The sequence below is a fragment of the Chanodichthys erythropterus genome, chromosome 17 (assembly GCF_024489055.1).
Source record: "Chanodichthys erythropterus isolate Z2021 chromosome 17, ASM2448905v1, whole genome shotgun sequence".
NCBI lineage: Eukaryota > Metazoa > Chordata > Actinopteri > Cypriniformes > Xenocyprididae > Chanodichthys > Chanodichthys erythropterus.
In genome coordinates, this window is record NC_090237.1 from 35,470,029 (window position 1) to 35,491,826 (window position 21,798).

Sequence of the window (21,798 nt, forward strand, 5' to 3'; positions counted from 1 at the left end):
TATATATATATATGTATGTATATATATATATATATATATATATATATATATATATATATATATATATATAAAAAACAAGAGTTAAGAGATTTAAAAAAAACAACAACATATCTTTATAATCAACCCTTACAATTTGAGAAACATGCTTAATATATTGTTTTTATTGTTTATTGTTTTGTTTTTTCAGAAATTTTGGATGTGGAATACAATTTATTTATTGAATGATCAATGATTACATAGATAAAACTTTATTTTATTTTATTATTAAATTCATTGCATTTTTACATTTTCAAAGAACATCATTTTCCTCATTTCATTTTCATTATTTTCCTCATGGGGACCAAAAAATGTCCCCATATTGTAGGGAAAACTCCCCACCCCACACACACATAAACATACAGTACAAACATCATTGTATAATCAACATTTGAGCATCATTGCACAGTCCATCTTTTGTAGCTTTAGTTATATTAGAAGGCCTATGTTTAAATATAGAGTTTCATGAACTTGTATTGCAGCTACTGACATTTTTGGCGAAAGGTCTTTGTGCATTCTCATTTCCCCCAGACTTCAGTCTTCTGCTGTGTTCAGCTTTTTTGCTTTTCCTACATCACCAATTTGCAGTTCATTAAGAAAATTTCTTCACCCCACATTAACATTCAACAAAGGATTCTGCACTGATACTAGGTCCATAACTCTCCTCCGGTGGAATTTTCACTCCGGATCTGCATTTGGAACAGCACTTGAGAAGGCCTTCGTGATCTGATGCCTGAATGCACGGCAGATGACAAAGTACAGCACAGGATCAAAGCACAGGTGCAGGATGGCAAGAAGTAGAGTAGACTCTTTGGCCAGAAAGAGATTCTTCTTCAGCGTGCATTCGGTTTCCTGTATCTGCGTAAAAGTGTACGGCATACGCACGGCATGGTACGGCACAAAGCACACCACGTAAGCCACGCTCACCAACGCAATGTTTATGAAGGCATGTCGGGCACTAGCCTGTTCCTCAGGGTCACATTCACGGCGACCCCAAAGCTGCTTCAAGACCAGGCCGTTGGACAAAAGCACAGCTACTGAGGCATTGAAGAAGATAGCCATTCCCAGAAATACAGACAATGCGTGCCAGTGCTTGCCCAAATCATCTTTTAAGTCAGAACATGTTAGCCCAACTTTGTCTTCGATGTTTTCTTTGATGGGGATGGCCATGTTGGGCACATTGATGAAGAGCACGAGGAACCAGACCACCGATGACATCAGAATCGCAAATCCCACCTCCTGCAGTCGCAGCAGTTTGGAGCTGCGAGTGATCTGGAGGTAGCGCTGAACGCTAACAAAAGCTAGAAAGATAATGGACGCGTACAAATTGATGTAGATGAGTGGTGCACTCACTTGGCAATGAAAGATGGTCAAACTCTTCGAATTATTGCCCAGATCTTTAGCAATCTTGACGGGTAACGCCAGCATAAGGAGGAAGTCGGACGTCAGAAGATTGATGAAGTAAACATTAATGCACTTTTTAGCACTTCGGCTGGTTATGAAGGCCCACAGTGCCACCATGCTGGTAGCCACTCCAATCAGGAAGATGAGGGTGTAGATTGTGGCGAAGGGCACCATGTTGTCATTGATCACGCAGATGCTTGTATTTGGACTCCCCATTTTTGGATCTGGACTGTGTAAACTCTAAATAAGGCCTAAATAAATAAAATCAAGGTTATCGAGTAAATACTGTTTAGCTCTCCTTTTCTTTGCGTGTCTAACTCTTGTCAGACACCGAGGATAACAAGTACATTTGAAAACAGTTTGGTTTTTCACTTCACCAGAAAGTAAAAGGTATTGGAGGAGGAAGTGGTAAGTCCCCTCTTTAAGCATGCAAAAACATTTTCCTGTTTTGCTCGCACAAGGATATGATGTCACCTATCAGCATCAAATAGTAAATGTCACGTAGAAATCCTGGAAAGAGAAAAAAAGAAAAACATATAAGTATTTTACCCCCGGTTCCTGGCCTAATGATGTTTTACAGTAATATGTGAACTGTTTCTATGAATATATTCTATGAATATGCTTGCGCTGGTCTAGATGCAGTGTAAACTACTAGTTTGCTTGATAACAACTTGGATCAAGCAATAAAATCATCAATTCTATCATAATATAAGAATAGTTATTTCTTGATATTTTCTCTGGATCACAGCACTATTGATGTTTTATTTGAAAGATATTGTCTTCTAATATTAAAGACAGTGTGTTCTGTTATAGATAAGTTGGTAACACTTTACAATAAGGTTTCATTTATTAACATTAGTTAACTAAATTAGATTCCCTTAGAACTAATAACAAAAATTATTTTAAAGCATTTATTAATCTTAGTTCACGTTAATTTCGTTTAGACCACATGCCAGTCAACTTGCTGTCTAGTAAACAATCTTGTCCTCAACATCCATAAAAGCAGTTACTGAGGGGTCTTATAAGAAGGTCACATAAAAGTTAAGGGACACCCCATAAGCTAAAATTATAAAATTGCAACTGTGAATGAATTATTTATTTTTTTACATAAGAAAAGAAATCTTAAAAAATATTCAAAATTATATACAGCAAGCAGGTATGTTAAAGGATTAGTTCACTTCAGAATTAAAATTTCCTGATAATTTACTCACCCTCATGTCATCCAAGATGTTTATGTATCTTTCTTCAGTTGAAAAAATTAAGGTTTTTGAGGAAAACACGATTTTTCTCTATACAGTGGCGCAATGACCCGCCCCCTTAGTTACTGTTGCTATGTCTGACAAGCCATGCTGATCTCTTGCCACACATCATGTTCTCACACAGTGAAAAATATATCGCGGAGCAAAGAGGACACTAACAACACATCAACAGACAAGACAGAGCAGGATACTTTTGATATGAAACAAAGTCTGCAATTTCAAATTTTGTCATTTTTAAAGAAATTTAAACAAATACTGTTTTGTGGCTCTTTAATGTGTCGTGACAGATCACTGTAGCGCCTCATCTCTTCCTACTAGTTAATTTATAGCATCAAATAAACATGAATGAACATCAGAAGGAATGTTGTTTCAATTACGGAAAGACGTCAGTACACACCATTTTTCAAGTTCAAGTCCACAGAGGTTAATCTACTAACACCCCTGACTGCTTTGTCAGACAAAATGGCAGATTTGGCATTATGATTGGTTAGATCACCTGTCAATCAAACTCCTGACAAAGGGTCAATTGGACCTTCAACCCACTGTACCCCAGTGAAGTCCATTACATGGAGAAAGATCCTGGAATGTTTCCCTCAAAAACCTTAATTTCTTTTTGACTGAAGAAAGAAAGCCATGAACATCTTGGATGACATGGGGGTGAGTAAATTATCAGGAAATTTTAATTCTGAAGTGAACTAATTATTTAACATTGCAAGTTCAAGCAAAGCTGCTACTTTGAGGTCAGCTTCAATATCAAACATTAATCTTAAACATTAATAATACAACAACAATTGGCAGTCCTTAAAGTATATAATTTAGTTGAAAATGGTCTTGTGGTAATAAAGCCTTAATTGTACATTTATAAATATGAAAAATATCAACTATAATTTATTTTTATTTTTCAATATCTATTGCACTCAAGAGATAAAAATTTAAACCCACAATGCCTTAAATGCCTAAAGCCCATATTGCTGATAGTCAGAGTGCTTATTCGGTCTTCTTTAAGTCTGAGCACTAACCGCAACATTATCATTTCATGGGGAAAAAAATACAGCTTAAAAACAGAAATCTGTATCTTTCTCAAACTAATCCACAACTGCAATACAATCTTGTTTGGTTATTGTGGACCAGTGGATTGCAAGCAGATGAAAACTAATATATTATGTCTTTTTCTCAACACTCATCATTTGAAAATACAAATTTATACTGGATGGGCAATTTTATATCATTTTGACTAACCAAAACTTTTGGCATATTCTGCAATAGTGATAAGAAAGAAAAACCTTGAATAGTCTGCATGCATACTCTTTAGGGAAGTGAGTCAGATTGTGGTCAGATAATGTGCTGAAAAGGGAAACTCATCTACATTTATGGCCAATAAACTAGAGGTAGAACTTGTAGTTATGTCTATTATGAAATAATGTAATATTATGGTAATATTTTAGGGTCCGATTCTCACTATTAACTAGCTGTTTTTAAACATGCATGAGAAATATTGGCCATTTGTTAGTAGTTATAAAGCACATATTCTCAATGCCCATATTCTACATCCCATAATCCTACCCAATACCTAAACTTAACAACTACTTTACTAACTATTAATAAGCCGTAATTAGGAGTTTATTGAGGTAAAAGTTGTAGTTAATAGTTAGTTAATAGTGAAAATTAGAACCTAAACTAAAGTGTGATGGATTATTTGTTTTCATTCAAACTATTGTTTTATTATGTTCTATTAGACTTTTTAATAAGTTCAATTACACATAGCTTACATATTCTTCATTGCTGCATTCATTAAAGGACATCTTTATGTCATTACCAATACCAGTCTCTCCAGGGTGTACATATTTTATTCTTTACTTTGAGTACATATTAAAGGTCAGTCCTCAAATTAACATTTTTGGAAATCTCCAACTTATCAAATGCAAAAAATCTCAGACGAGAAGAGACAGACACATGGCGCTTCATATCAGAATTAGAATTTCAGAACTTACCTCGTCGTACTCCCCAGAGACATCACATCAGACGGTGGAATAATGTGTTTTTGTTCTCTCGCTGTACGTTGGTCTTGTTGAACAACCCAAACAGCTACTTAGATACTTGTTCGAAGAGTTTCTGCATTGGCTCAGCTACTTTGCAAATCCAGTTTCCTCTTTTCTTAGGGTTTGGTTTTAATTATATGCACGTAGTACACTGACGCAGCGGAAACCCAAACTTTCCAGATTCGCTGTTTCTAGACAACCACAAACCACTAGTCTATATAGACTGCTCGCACTCGTTTGCATGCACTCTCTGGGCTGTCACTTCCTGGTTTGAAAGACAGGTGCTTTTGACTTTCTATTTAACGTGTAAAACATTAAAGTTGTACTGTTATGGTCAGTTCATATAGAACGCGTTTTTGCTGTTAAACAAGACATAGGTCAGTGGAACAAAAAAACTAAAACTAAAACACAAGGTCTAGAGCAGGGGGTTCCCAACCGTGTTTCTGGTTAGTAACCATTCTTTTTATGTGCAAACGTGAGTGAAAATGTCCTTCCATTCAACTGTCCTCACCAACAGTCTTGATCTAACCCATAAGTTTTTGTTTGTTGGTGTAAAGTCAAGTTAGTTAGTTAGTTCATTTATCCTTTATTCATTTATTCTTGGGCTATCGAGAAAACAGGTCAACACACAACAATCTTCTATACAGTTACACTTCATCCTTACAACACAAGACATTTCCAAATGCCATACACAATTCTAATAATACACTATACACCTAATACATTACACAGTACCCAACATATTAAATATCTACCCTCACACACACACACACACACACACACACACACACACACACACACACACACACACACACACACACACACGCACACCAATCGTTACTTATTGTTCAATAATTTACAGAATTCAAACCAATTCAACTTACAGTTTGGTAACCTATAAGTTACCCCCAAGGTCAGCTCATACTCCTTATGAAGAATATGGCTTGGATCACCAATAATTTTAAGGCTCTGCTTCTTTACAGACCTCTCAAAAAGTTGATTCTGTGAAATTAAATTGTTTTTCACTTATAATCAGTTTATTAAATTTCATTTTGACCAACCGGGATAGACAGCTAAGGATACATCTATGCTGCCTTCAAAAATCAATCAGATGAAGGTATCTCAGAAGACAGGAAGTGAAGCTAACATTGTTTTCAGATGTGCCTTGATGCCTTGATTGTCACGATCCCTGCCTAGGTTCCCTGCGTCTATCTTGGACTCTTATTTTGAAGTTCTCTGTCTCCATTGTTGTTTGTTCACCAAACATGAGGTAGCTATAAAAAAGGAACTCCTCCACAAAATACTCAATACTACGGCCATTTTGAAAAAAATGGAACAAAGTTTGCTCAACGTGTCCCAGATAATACCTGCTGAGTTTGTCTTGTGGTCTGTCTTTGCATCTCGATCCATCTTGAGTCACTGCGCAACATCAGTGGTGAGGATGAGGTGAGGCGAGGATCTAAATGCAGCAAAAGTTTACTAAAGAAAAACATAAACAAAGATAATCCAACCATGGAGCGGGAACATAATCCTGAACAGGAATGCAAACAGCAAAGGCATCGACTCACAAAGACTAAAACACATGGCTATATATACACACAGGGAATCTAAACAAGATGACAAAAAAACACCTGAGGGAACAATAAAGAACTAATCATGGCTGCTATGTTAACAAACAAAAGAACATAGCAGCAAATATCATCAAATAGGCTACACGCTGATATGGAAACTAAGAGATTCACAGCGAAATGTCAAAATAAAAGTCTGGTTTAACTTGAAATTATGACAGAAATATATTGCTATTGTATATTTAAATGTAATTCTTAAAGTAATAATATATATACACACGCATTTTTAATGTGATGACCACAAACATTATTTGTTCATCCTTCTGAGATTGTCCCCATTGTAAAACCGAAGGTTTCAAAATGTAGGAAATTCAACATTTGTTAAACACTTATTTAAAAATAAAAAATACAATAATTACTTTAACCAGCAGGTGGCGGCAAAGTAAGCATTTATTTGCGCATATATCAGCCATTTCCTCTAACCGTTTTTCTCTTCATTTTGACTAAATATTAAAGATTATAAAATAACTAGGTTTAAAAATACATTTTGTCAATGTGAAGTATAAAATACTCAAAAAATCTTCAGAAAAACAATAACTTTTCTTGTGAATGAATTACAGAGAAATCAAGCAGCCCGCTTCCCTTTTTTAATAGTAGCTGCTGTCAGTCAGTGCAGCGTGAGATCAATGATTTCAGCACACTTGTGAAAACTTTTTATCCAATTAATCCAACTAAAGTGCACAATAAATATTTAATTTTTGAAGATTGTTTTCACATAAAATTGTGAACTGATAGTCGAATTGAATTGTCCGAGGAGGAACACTGAGGTACTTCTTTATTTATTTATTTTTTTATGCTGTCTTACATTTGAATAACTAAATTAATGCTATGCCTGACTATTTAAGTGACTATATTCTGATTATAAACTAAGTATTACACTACTGATGCTCAACACACCAGCAAATATCTCACCGGAGGTTTTCGAGCTGGCTTATATTATTCCGGAAGTTCTAAAGAACGCTTTGTGCGTATTTTCCCTTCATGCTCACTACTGCGCAGACTCTGGGTCCGAACAATGTAAGTTGCGCAAGATATCAGTGCCATTTAGCTTCAGGGTAAGGGGTTAGTTTCTGTTGTAGCAATTCACCTTTGGCATGCCTCCTTTTAGCACACTCATTAGCACAACCTGCAGTTATCGAAGGATACATCTATGCTGCCTTCAAAAATCAATCAGATGAAGGTATCTTAGGAGACAGGAAGTGAAGCTAATTGATTCAGACATGCCTTGATGCCTTCCTATTTTGGCAGCATTTTGCATCCTGCGCCTTTGAAGGCCACAAAGGTCAGACCGAGTGTTGTTATATGGAACGGTCTGGGATGGTTTGTATTATTAGATATTTAAGTAAGTTGAAACCCAATACTTATTTTTATAAGTTTAATTCTGCAATTTCTCTCAAATAAATCCTGTCGTCATTAACGCCCAATGAATTCTGGGGTAGGCAAGGCCGTGCAGGATCCATCTGTTTTACTCTTCATTGCACAGGAAATGAAGAACGCATTTGGAGGCTGCATTTGAAGAAGCCTTCGAATTGGGACAGCCTTCGTCGTACCGTGGTGATGGAGTCGGCCTTCGAATGCACCCTTCGAAGGATGCAGCCTCTGAATTGGGACGCAGCGAATGTGTAAACTGGGCAAATCGTTTGACCTTCCAGCAGATATATTATCGACATGTAATGCTACCATTAAGGAAGCTATTTCAGATCAGTTCACTTCATGTTCTCAAGATTGGGCAAGACATTTAAAAAACAAACAGAGAAGTAATTTCAGTGTTTTCCCACCATAATTAACCATTGCTTTATTATTTACAAAATAAGTCCACAATTCCTTTTTTAAAATAAAAAAGCAAAAAGGAAATATATCTGCAAGCAGCAATTATTGGGGTTCAAGCGCTTTAAGGCCTAAATAAAGGTATTATGTTTTATTTAGCAACCCTAACCTAATCTCAATCATAGATGGAAAAGAGCTTTTACAGCCAATACAGGCAATTTACCATAGGAAATATATGTTTCTAAAGGTTTTTAACAGTTATCGAGGTTGAGCCAAAAGCCTAGGACTATTTTTTTTAAATAATGTCCAATATATAACAAACAATTCGATTGACAGCAATGGTCCTAGAGGCAAAGTTGTTCAGAATGAGGAGTTCTACCATGTGGTATAAATTTTGTGGGCTTGTGCGAAAAATCGCAAGATATACAATCCTTTAAGCACATGAAAAACGTGAAGGCGCCCCCCAGTGGCCGATTTATTTTGAATTTCTCACAGGCCTCTAGAGCAATGAGTCAAACAGGTCCAGCAAGTTTCGTTCCGATTGGCCTCCGTTTAACTTGTCTGATAGCTGCTCAAACTTAATTGGCCAATGACAGACATGTTTTTTGAGATACGTCAATGTCCTCATAGACAATCCTGGTACCCCAGACAAAGAAACTGCATGCAAATTTTCAAGTCGGTAAAGGAGTTATAGCCATTTTTCATGTTTTTTTTTCTGTTATAGAACCACCAAGTGGCCAGTCGTCATGCCCTTTTTCACACAACCACAGATTGAGCTCTTACATAGGTGTGCTGAGTTTGGTGAAAATAGTCATTTTAGTAAAAGTGGCTCTACCCACTTTGAAAGTTTTGGTAGCCCTTAGGGACCGTGAATCAGAATTTTTGAAGAATGAAGGGCGAATCCGAGGAATGTGTTTTGTCCGTCTTGAGCCAAGGATTCCAACGATATAAGACACTTGAGCCTACGCCTAAAGCCCAAAGTATATTTCACTTTTTAAGCGTACGCAAGGGTCAGCGTATAGAATTTCACACATGCACATATAATTTTTTTTGCAGTAATTAGTTTATCCACAAGGTGGCAACCATGCCCTGGAGGCGTCGATTCAAAAGGTAGTCAAAGAAAACCTGCATATATAGAACAGACCGGAACGCATGCAAGCTACAGAGACAATAGAGGCCTACATAGACAAGAGATAGTACAAAGAGGTTAGAAAGTATCCTCATTTGTACAACTCTAGCAGGAAAAAATACAAATATAGTTACATGGGTTGTAATTGATAGCTCAAAACTGTGCATGTGTCAAACGCCTGTGTACGTATATGAGTCAAGTGAAGTATGCTTTGCAAGGCTGTGAATGTGATAAAAATGAAATGTGAAAAAAATACTCAGGGCTAAACGGTTCATGAGTTATGAGTGATTTCATAGTTTTCACTGCTCCCCATCAGGCCTATCGGCCTGAGTTTTGCTGACGTTGTAAACGGTGTGAGTACTACCAGCCTTCAAAGTTTCAAGTGTCTTTGACTTACGGTTTGCCTGATCACTTTTAGGGGAGAATGCTGATCCTTGGAAATTTTAACAATTACAAGAGGGTTTCAGGGCTATGCACATGAACCACTGATTAAAGTAAACAAAAGCAACAATAAAACTGATCTTTTAAGCAAAAAAAAAACAGCTTTAATATTGTATTATTATGCAGTTATTCATTTTAAATGCTGTATTTTTTCCATAGCAAGCAGGCTACATGTCCACAAATCATATCATCTCCAATACCAATATTAAATACACCATTATTCCAAGGTTTTGAGGTCAGTAAGATGTTTTTGAAATAAGGCTCTTATGCTTACCAAGGCTGCATTTATTTGATCAAAAATACAGTAAAACACTAATATTTTGTGAAATATTATTACAATTAATATATAATATATATATAATATAATATATATAGCTTTAATATATATAAGCTTAATTTTCAGCATCATTACTCTAGTCTTCAGTGCTATCTTCATGATCTTTCAGAAATCATTCTAATATGATAATTTGCTGCGCGAGAAACATTTCTGATTATTTTGTAATATTATTTTATATATCACTTGATCAATTTAATGCATCCTTGACAGTATCAGTTAGTGATGAATCTTCAGCGTTAAAGCTGCAGTCCATAAATTTTGCCTCTTTGTCGCCATCTCTGTTTGAAACCTGCAATTGCAGTTATTTGCGGAATTATCATCTTGACGTGGGTTGTGTATCGGCACAGCTCCTCAGCGCGGATGAATCTAATGTTTGCTGTCAGTCACCATATCGGTGTGGATACTGCCTTCTTTATGTAAACAGACGTGACGTAATGATGCAAAGACGAATGGCTGAATGCTTGAATTTCCCACGGAGATCCACCAGTACCACCCGAATGATAAAACATTATTACAAGCTTAGCGTTGTGAATCGAGCTAAGGTAAGGAGATTTTTGAACACTGGCTGGTACTTGGTAAAAAAATTATTTTGGATCATTTTTAACCAAAAAAGTTACGAACTGCAGCTTTAATTTCTAGCAACAAATTCACTATTAGATTATTTTCATTCTGTAATCTAGTAACAGTGAAACTGAAAATTAAATGTTGTGCAAGAGGAAAGGACAAAACCGAAGATGGGCATGCTTTTAAGATAAATTGCTGTATTACATTGCATGCAATTTAATGAGCCTTCATCTACATTGCACATATTTTCTCATTGTTTACTATGAAAATTGTCATCCTTCCTGGGCATTTTTGCATTAAATGACGCTTTCACGTCTGAGCGTGGATATCTTTGTCTCAATGAAGCTCAACATGTTGCTCATTCGCCTTTGCTGTCCTCTATCGTCACTGTCTTTAAGCGAATCTTTGTCCTTCCTGAGGTTCAGCTGGGCTCTGAAGGCCTTGCAGAAGATGAAGTATATAAATGGATCCAAACAAGCATTTAGCACTGATAGTAGGACAGTCAGCTCCTTCAGGACGTAGAATGCTTGGGCTGTGCAGCTTTTTGTCTGAAGTTTGATAAATGCATAAGGCAGTCTCACCAGATGATAGGGCACAAAACACACACAAAAAACAACCACAAGAACTAGCATGTTGCGCTTAGACTTTCTGAACTTACGGCTGCTGGATGTGGTCTGTGTGGACAACTGAGCTTGTCTGACCTTTTGCAAAGTTCCCCAGTAAAGAGCAATCAGAGACACCAGCACAAAAGTGAAGATTACCATGGACACACAGTGAGTGATTTTGTAGACCAAACTGAGCTGAGGACTGTGTAAAGCCTCACAGCCAATTTTATCAGGCTTTTGATCATGACCCCAGGAGGTCAGGAGAAAGAGGATCAAGTAGATGGAAGACATGGCTAACAGTGAGAGCCAAGTAGCTGCAGAAATGTGGCGGGCCGTACGAACTGTCTGCAGAGCATGAGTCTCCAATGGCCGGACAATCTTCAGGTACCTGGGATAAAAGATAATTTTATAATTATTATTCTTTTTTATTGTCTAATATGTGTTCATGCTTGGAGTTATACATGTTTATTTCTAAAGAAAGCTGTAGTATCATGCCTTGGAAGTGAGAAAGAGTTTAAATTTAATAATAAAAAATTGCATACACATTATTTGTAAAGTACCATAAAGTTTGGAATAATTAAGAATGTTTAATGTTTTTGAAATGAGTCTTTTCTGCACACCGAGGCTGCATTTATTTGATTTAAAATACAGTAAAAAGTTTAATATTGTGAAACATTATTATAACTGAAATGAACTGTGACCAAAGCTGAATTTTCTGCATCATTACTCCAGTCTTCAGTGTCACACGATCCTTCAAAAATATTTCTAATACGATGATTTGCTGCTCAAAAAACATTTCTTATTTTTATCAATGTTGAAAATAGTTGTGCTGATTAATATTTGTGTGGAAACTGTGATACACTACCATTAAAAATTGGGGTAGGTAATATTAAAAAATAAATAAATAATATTATTCAAATTCAGCAAGTGTCAGGGCTATTGTTATGAGTGGCTGCACAATAGAAGCGCACAAAAGTGAAGATATCGCTAGAACAGTCTTTAATTCAGAACTCATGGTACAGGCAGGCAAAAACTCAGGGAAACACAGGAGAAACAACCATGAAGCATTTACGAGACAAGACAAAGAACTGAACAGAACAGGGATTATAAATACACAGGAGATAATGAGATAACAGGTGAACAGAATAACTATTCAGGCACACTGGGAAACTGGGTCATAAACAGGCAGTGAACTAAAACACAACAAAACATAACATAACATAACTGACAGTTATGTTTAGTTCTGTTCAGTGTGATTGTGTTTTAGTTTGGTTTTCCCTGTTCCTGTTTGCCTGTGCTCTAGATCCTTGTTAATTTCCATAGTTAATCATCTAGTTCTCGTCTGCTCCAAGTTCCTTTGAAGTGAAGTGAAGTGAAGTGAAGTGAAGTGTAGTGAAGTGAAGTGTAGTGAAGTGAAGTGTAGCCAAGTATGGTAACAGTGAAGTGTAGTGAAGTGTAGCCAAGTATGGTAACTTTAAAGTGAAGTGAAGTGTGTTTTTTGTAATATCCATATTTAAGTCTTTATAAATTCAAATAACTAGCTTCCAGTGTATGTACGCATACCAAATGAGTAACCTCTGACGAAGAATGTACACAGCAAAATCTCCAGAGTTAAATCAACACTGCTCAGAGTACATATGGTCCCTCTCTAAATAGTGTTAAAATAACACTGAAGCAGAGTTAAAGTTAATGAGATAATTAAGCAATTAATTAAATAATGGTTGTTCATTAGTGATGAACACCCGCTGTTAACAAGCAGAATCACTGAAGAAAAGAGAAACACAAGAACTACAACTGACTTCAGTCACAGCCTTATTAAATGCTTTTTTTTTTTTATCTTTTTAACTTTAACTCTGCTTCAGTGTTACTTTAACACTATATAGAGATATATACTCTGAGCAGAGTTGATTTAACTCTGGAGATTTTACTGTATAGGAGTAGTGTAAGTTTAGACTCTCACGGTTTAAAAAAATAGGGCTGGGCAACAAACTTATGCTCCTCCTCTCTTATATCGAAATCCTCCAGCATTTCTCTTTAACAATAATCATTTTAGACTTCTAATTCATGACCGGTGTTTTGTTTTGCTCTATCCTCTGCTCTTCTGCGTTCGTCAATGTCATGCATTAGGTCAGAGATTACTCTTTTGTCGCAAGTCGATTTGCGTAGGCCGTCTGCTGGAAGCTAGTTATTTTAGTCTATAAAGATTTAAATATGGATATTTTTCTCACAAAACGGCATCGCTTCACTTCAGAAGGTCTTTATTAACCCCCTGGAGCTGTATTGATTACTTTTATGATGGATGAATGCATTTTGTTGGCTTCAAAAAGGAGCAAGGATATTTTTAAATATATCTCTGATTGTGTTCATCTGAAAGAAGATAGTCACATACACCTAGGATGGCTTAAGGGTAAATCATGAGATATTTTCCATTTTTGGGTGAACTAACGCTTTAAGTACCATTAATAATTGATAACAACTGAGCATCAAATCAGCATAATCTTAATGATTTCTGAAGGATAATGTGAAACTGAAGACTGGAGTAATGATGCTGAAAATTCAGCTTTGCGTCACAGGATTTTTTTAATTTTTTTTTTATATATAAAATTTAATATTTATTCATATAGAAAACAGTTACTGTAAACTTTTGACCGGTAGTGTATGTCAGTAGTGTATGTCAACACAAGTACTGTAGGTGTTAGTTTAAGCTGTATACCTGTTTGCAGCAATAAAGTCCATGAAGAGAATGCTTGCATACATGTTTAAATAGAAGGCTGTTGCTCCAAAGCTGCAGTAGATATTACGCATGATCTCTGAACTGTTGCTATAGTTAGCGATGCGCAAAGGTAAACAAAGGCAAAGGAAGAAGTCAGCTGCGGCCAGGTTCTTCATGTAGACCGTGACACTGGACTGGACGCAGTGTTTAGTGCAGAAATACACACGCATCGTAATGCAATTCAGCACCAGACTGACAAGAAACACTAGTGAGTATGCAAATATGAAAACAGGATGAGCTGGGATCTTTGACATTTCACAGGAAGCGTTTGGTTCTGTGCGAGTCGTGTTTGCTTCTGTGATGTCATCCAGGGCAGTGGCGAAGCTGGTTAGTGGAACTGCAGTTCTAAGAGTTTGTGAAACTGCTGACTCCATCTAGATGCAAACAGAGACATATTAGTCACCAAATGACATTTACATTTATTGCATTGAGGAATTTATTCATTCTCAAAGTGCAACAAGTGAAATGTGTTGTAACACATTATTCATAGAATGTAAAATCTTCAACAATATGTCTATAAAGCATAAAGTTTTATTGCTTTTTGGTGAGACAATAATGATTCTGAAACATTAAAAATATTTAATCATTAAAAAATGTTCTGTGCAGTTTTGGGGGTAACTAATTACTAATTACTGTAATTTAATTACTTTTTCCTTGAAAAGTATAAGGGATTGCTCTTAATATTTCTGTCATTTATTACAGTTGTAATTCATACTGTAGACTATAGGTTAAAGGGTTTGTTCACCCAAAAATGAAAATTATGTCATTAATTACTCACCCTCATGTTGTTCCAAACCCGTAAGACCTCCGTTCATCATCGGAATACAGTTTAAGATATTTTAGATTTAGTCCGAGAGCTTTCTGTCCCTCCATTGAATGAATGTATGTACGGTAGACTGTCCATGTCCAGAAAGGTAATGAAAACATCATCAAAGTAGTCCATGTGACATCAATGGGTTAGTTAGAAGTTTTTGAAGCATCGAAAATACATTTTGGTCCAAAAATAACAAAAACTCCTTTCCATTGAACTGATTCCATTGAATTGATTCCATTGAATCCTTTCATCTGTCGGCATTGGTAATGCACTTTTACATCGTTGTCTTTGGCGATTAGGACATCCGCGACATGCACATTTACGCACCATTTTAAAAAATATAGCAATACCAAAATACAAACAATGTAGAATAGCTTGAATACAGCATGCGTCTCCCTCAGACTGTAAACGAAGTTAGGGCGCACCGGATAACACGTCAGCAGCGTCACTGCGGAGTCTTGAACCCGGATTGACAACAAACCCGGAAGAGAAGACAATGCTGAATGAAGTCGTAGTTTTTGTTATTTTTGGTCCAAAATGTATTTTCGATGCTTAAAAAACTTCTAACTAACCCACTGATGTCACATGGACTACTTTGATGATGTTTTTATTACTTTTCTGGACATGGACAGTCTACCGTACATACACTTTCAATGGAGGGACAGAAAGCTCTCGGACTAAATCTAAAATATCTTAAACTGTGTTCCGAAGATGAACGGAGGTCTTACGGGTTTGGAACGTCATGAGGGTGAGTCATTAATGACATAATTTTCATTTTTGGGTGAACTAACCCTTTAACAATTTGTAAAAACTGCACACTATGAGTCATTAGCATTAGTAAATAATGAATTCATCATTTATAAAGCATTAATAAACTTTAATATAGCAGCTATAAATGCTTTGTTCTTAATTAATAAGCATATATTAATAATGTGCTTAATAATTGTATTTTCATGAACAATTTATCATCTCTAAATTAAGTATTACATTATTTACAGACCAGTTATTTAGGAATTACCACTGGTTCATGAGATCATTTAGAAAGAATAAGTAAATTATTAATAAACTATTTAAATGTACATTTATACATCTTATTATTTAGACATATAGTAATAGTAATAGTGTGTTAAAAATGCTTTATTAAAATGTATTCCAACTGTAATTCATGATTAATTCAGGTAGTTATAAAACATTTAGTAGTTAATGTATAACTAAATTTAGAAATGATAAATTGATCATTATTAAAGTATAAAATAAAATTATTAAACACATTATAGATATAATAAGGAATTTACAGCTGTATTTATAAACTGCTTATTAAACGTCTATTAATGTAGGTGCAATGCCTTATAAATGATGAATTAACTATTTACTAATGCTTAACTAATGCTTCTTAACATGAGTTATTATAAAGTGTTACCGACTTTATATTCTATTTATGTTCCATATTCTATATAAAACAATAGTGGATTTAACATCAAAATTTAATGTTAAAATTTATGTTTTTTTTTATTTATTTTTTTATTTATTTATTTTTTATGTAACCTCCCTTTAAACACTTTGGTCAGTTCAAGAATAATGTTTGCAATATTGTATATTGTTTATTTGAAAAAATCAAAAGTGCAGTTTCATGTCTATCCTTGTATTGTTCAAATGGTTGAAGTTGATATGGGATTTAGAAAATAATTAGTAATAAGTAATCCAATACTTTTTAGAGGGAGTAATTAATACTGTAATCTAATTATTACACCGTTCAAGATGTAATTAGTAGCTAGTAATTAATTACTTTTTAGAGTAACCCAACACTGGTTCTGTGTAAATTCTTATTAGGCTGCCACAGAAATCTTCTGTGCAAAATTCTGAGAAGATAAGTTTATGGTACAAAAAAAGATAGCAAAATGATAGCAAAAACTAAAAATAACCATTAAAAACTCTGCAAAGTTCTGGGAATCTTAGTTTAGTTATAAAAATAAAACCTAAAAATAACCCTTAGAGAAGTTTCAGTCAAGGTTCTTAATAGATTATTGCACAAACACGTTCCCTGCAATGTTCTGACAATTTTATTTTATGGTTACAAAAATAGAACCTACAGAGAACTTTCCTAAAATGTCAAATGCTAATGTGCGCAAAATGTTTTGTGTTTGCTGGGAAAGAGTAGGCTGCTGCTGTAGAAGTCTGCACATGTTTTTGGAGTGACAACTGCAATTTAATTTAGTAGTGAAACCCCTAAAATATCTTTTTGTGTGTGTGTGTATGGAACACAACTCACTCCCAAAACTGCAATGACTTACACCATGTTAAAAATAACAACTCTCTGGCATCTCATGCGTTTGGTATCCACTATCATTATTTTTGATCAAAATAACATTACATGGTGAAATACTTGTTATGTTCGGTAATTCGAATTCAAATCAACATAGGCGTCCTTTTGTTTGTGTTTGTTAGGCTGTTTCACAGAGCAAACACTTGCATTGTTCATAAAGTGATCCAGTTTATGGAGTGAAAATGTATTTATTTATTGCTGTGTTATTTTTGTTATCGTTCTTTTTGTTTGTTTGTTTGTTTGTTTATTGTTTGTGTTTGTTGATTATTGTGTGTTAATTGTGAGCTGAATAAAGCATGGCCCAAGACAAATTTCCCCATGTGGGATAATAAAAGATTACCATACCTTAGGTACTGGTCACAATATGTTGGTCTTATTGTTGGTCTCGTTTGGCTTTATTATTGGCTTGTTCTTGTTTGCAATTTTTTTTCTAGTACAATCTAGCAACACAAATGGCTCAAGACTCAAGGTTCGTACCCTTTTCCCTGTGATTTCTTGCACCACGAATACAGAAGAGGCTGTGTAGAATTTTTGTAAATGCGGTTGTCACTACCTGCAATTTTCAGGAGTTAATTTAGCAGTAGAATGCAGTTGTCACACCCATAAATTACTGAACTGTGTGTGTTCAGAACAGGATTAAGTTCTAAAAGGTGAACTGACAAGCAATTTATCTGCAGTGTCTATACGGTCTTAAAGGGATAGTTCACCCAAAAAATTAAAATTACCCCATGATTTACTCACCCTAAATCCATCTTAGGTGTATATCACTATCGTCTTTCAGAAGAACACAATCAGAGATATATTTAAAAATATCCTGGCTCTTACAAGCTTTATAATGGAATGGGGGAAAACAAAAAAAGCATCCTCCAGGGGGTTAATAAAGGCCTTTTGAAGCGAAGCGATGGGTTTTTGTTTTTGTAAGAAAAATAACCATATTTTAAACTTTATAGACTAAAATAATGAGTTTCTGCCGGGTGACTGTATGCATACTGCGCAAGCTGACTTACCAAAAGAGTACCTCTGACGCTGAGACGCCTCTCACTGTTCAAACAAATACTTCTGTGCAACAAACAAGCTCCTCTTATATTGAAATCCTATGATATTTCTCCTTAAAAATTCTCATTTTAGACTTCTAATTCGTGACCGGTGTTTTGTTTTGATCTATCCTCTGCACTTCTGTGTTCGTCAATATGTCATGCGTCAGGTCAGAGATTACTCTTTTGGCGATTAAGCGTAGGCCGTCTGCAGGCCTAATAAGGCATTAATGCGTGCTTAATAAGTACTAATAAATAGCCAATATTCTAGTAATATGCATGCTAATAAGCAGCTAGTTACTAACTAACCCTTTAATGTCTAAAATACAGAAATCAAAAATTACACATGGGCCTATTACAGTTTTAAAGTTGCTTACACACTAAAAGTGGTACTTGAGGCCCACTCACTGAAACCATTCACTCATGTACCAAAACTTTAGACCAAATCTTTAAAGCTACAAGCACGTTACATGCTTTACACTCAGTTTGCTATTGTAAAACAAACATTTAGCAAAACTCTAAACAGAGTTCTCTTCATTAGACACACAACAACTCTTTTGTTTCATCTGGGAAACACTGCCATGTAAATGCCACAGTCATTTCCCAATTACCTACACCCACCATGATCACGTGTGAAAACATTTACACATAAATTCATCACTTAAAATTCAAAACTCAGTGTTGTGAGAAAGGAAGTATATATATATATATATATATATATATATATATATATATATATATATATATATATATATATATATATATACACACACACACAAGATACAAGACAGTAGTGTTTTACATTTTTCACATCTGTGTGTTTGGCATATGTGACTAATCATTTGATGTAGAGTTACTACACAAAAAATACCATTTTTAGAAGAGTGACATTTTGCATGTTGTGCGTGTGTTTTTTTGTTTGTTTGTTTGTTTGTTTTTTTTTTTGGTTTTGCGTGTAGAGTTTTGAGAAATGGCCATAGTAAAAAGCCATAGTTTCAAAAACAGTGTGTAAGCATTAAAAAAAAAAAAAAAAAAAACTATTTAGTTTTTTTGGAAGTCGTGCAGTAACACTTTATCTATGAAAAAGCTCTATTCACACAGGATATGTTCTTACGCTTAAAGACAGAGCTTAATATAGAGTGCAACAGATGTGACTGAACACGGGACTCTTAAGGCACATTGACATGCAATAAATAAATAGCATCTAGCTATAATTTTTATAATTTAAAAATAGACACACCATGTGTGAACAACCCCTATATACCTTATACCTTAGTACAGACTATTACTTTCAATGGAAAGTAGCTAAAGCCTGCTCAAAAAAGCTAAATGTTACTAGATGATGTCACATGCTGAGTAGCAAATTAATTTCATCATTGTGCCATGTTTGTATGTGTTTGCTTCTCTCCTACTCTTTGTGTGCAAATATTGTATTATTATAATATATCTGAATTCACAATAAAGCTATTCACATTTACTTAAATTTTTTTGTTTTAATATAGCATATGACAAAGAAAATGGCTGTGCTGTGATTTTGGCTATATTTTCATGTAAAATGATCACTCAGAGAAAGTTAAAAGTGACAGAAGGTCTTTCTTAGTTTATGAGTAACAAACCACAAGAAAGATATTCCCTTTTCAATCAGCAATGATTATGTCTAATCGGACCCGTATCTGCCCGTCTAAGTCAGTTACCATGCAGATAAATTGTGGTTTGTTTGTTAATTGTTAAAAAATGTTTAAATTTATCAAAATAGCTCCTTGTCGCAAAACAAATAAATAATAATGTTAATAATAATAATAATAATAATAAAATAATAACAGTTGACAAAATCCCCAAATTGGCAAGTGTCTGTAGACCAGTGACTGACCTGAGCCAAAAGTATAATTCATGAAAGTATAACAATAATTTTTGTCATCAGTACAGTCCACTTATGTCTGCACACATGCAGCCAGATCCAGTGCATGTGCGAGCGATTAGAAAGCATCTAAGTTCAAAAATTCAAAATGCTAAACTATATAATGGCATTGTCAATCAGGGTAGTAAGATTATTGGCATTAAGCAAGACTGTCCTCCAAAAAAAAAAAAAAAAAACAAAAAAAAAAAAAAAAGATCCTATAGGTCGTTTTTCAAGCACCTTATTACAACATGTATTTACGTTTTAAAGTCATGCGCCCTCTAGCTGGCGTAAATATAATGACAGTGTCGTGTTACGTCTGTCATCATGAAATGACGTATGACTATCAATACCAATAAAATGTGTGTTTACTTAAATGCAGTATGTGGACTTTTTACACCATTTGTCCTATTTTCATTTAGCCAAACGTATTTTTTAATGAACGACTACACCCTTTGGGCTTATAATAAACTTATATCAGTAACATGATGTAATGATTGTTAGGGCAAAACAAATGAAAAAAATCCTGGAAAACCATATTTAAAAACACATTTGTTGCAAAATCACGTTTAATCTCTGTTGTTCTCTTGCAGTGATGAGAGCTGCATAATGAGACAATTATCAAGTTCAATGACTGAGAAAAACTCTCTTTAACAAAGGTCAGGTCTGTTCACAGGGGCCACTTTAAGGTGTTCTTTTCTGCACCACAAACGTTGATGCTGACACTGTGTCTTGATGTGAATACTGACATTTGTATAATCCAAAGCATTCAACAATGTTTTCCATTAGCAGTTCAATGTATTTTCAAGTACATATGAGACAAAGTAATCTGATGCTCAAAATGGGATACGGTTTTGTCAAAGGAAGGACAGAAAACAAACATTGTAATCTACTCTAATTTACTCATGGCAAAATTATTATTATTATTATTATTATTATGTTTTATTTCACACAGTTTATTGAACCACAACCTAATATAATAAATGTAGTATGTTGGGATTATAAACATTCATACATACTATTCATACATTGTGTCATGGTAATTACACATTTTACATGATATATATATATATATATATATATTCAAAACTTTAAGAGGTTTCTGTCATAATTCTTGAGTACACTGAAATGTAGCTAATAGCTAGGCAAAACAAAGACATCAAAATTATTATTTTTTTATTTGACAATTGAAGCATGATACTTGCATTAAGAAATTACAAACCTTTCCCTCAAACCATGATCCAACATGTTTATGGTAGAACCTTAACTGCACTTAATAAAATAGCAAATAATATTTAACTTACTTGAAATCCACTCGTACCCAGGCTGTCCAGTGAGCTTTGATCTAGATGTTTCATCCTTTTCATTCACTTCCTTCATAACTTCCTTCTGTATCATGTAAAGAGGAAATGTATAATGGGTTATGTATGTGCACGCACGTGTGTGTGTGTGTGTGTGTGTGTGTGTGTGTGTGTGTGTGTGTGTGTGTGTGTGTGTGTGTGTGTGTGTGTGTGTGTGTGTGTGTGAGAATAAGTCTGAAAGTATGAGAAAAAAAATCAGGTGGTTGGGGTGTGACGTAGTGGGGCAATTTTGTGGTGACACATGAAGACATTGAAGATATAGGGTAAAGGGTCAATTGCAGGAGTAGACTGTGTACTGTAATAATTTTTTATTTTATTATTATTATTTTTATTTTTATTTTTTGTCATTTGCAAGTCAAAGTGGTTCCTATTTCGTTTTCTCAGACA

The 21,798-nt window shown here is 34.9% G+C and overlaps 2 protein-coding genes across 2 annotated transcripts; both read right to left on the minus strand.

Moving 5' to 3' along the window:
* Positions 1-204: 204 nt before the first annotated feature.
* gpr171 (G protein-coupled receptor 171) lies at positions 205-4,825 on the minus strand. Its single transcript, XM_067365828.1, has 2 exons — positions 4,691-4,825; positions 205-1,950 (listed from the first exon to the last, which is right to left on the minus strand). The coding sequence occupies exon 2, from the start codon at positions 1,654-1,656 to the stop codon at positions 715-717; it is 942 nt and encodes a 313-aa protein (XP_067221929.1). The 5' UTR covers positions 1,657-1,950; positions 4,691-4,825; the 3' UTR covers positions 205-714.
* A 6,069-nt stretch (positions 4,826-10,894) lies between these two features.
* On the minus strand, positions 10,895-21,458 carry LOC137005104 (P2Y purinoceptor 14-like). Its single transcript, XM_067365887.1, has 3 exons — positions 21,355-21,458; positions 13,923-14,356; positions 10,895-11,597 (listed from the first exon to the last, which is right to left on the minus strand). The coding sequence occupies exons 1-3, from the start codon at positions 21,415-21,417 to the stop codon at positions 10,901-10,903; spliced, it is 1,194 nt and encodes a 397-aa protein (XP_067221988.1). The 5' UTR covers positions 21,418-21,458; the 3' UTR covers positions 10,895-10,900.
* Positions 21,459-21,798: the final 340 nt, after the last annotated feature.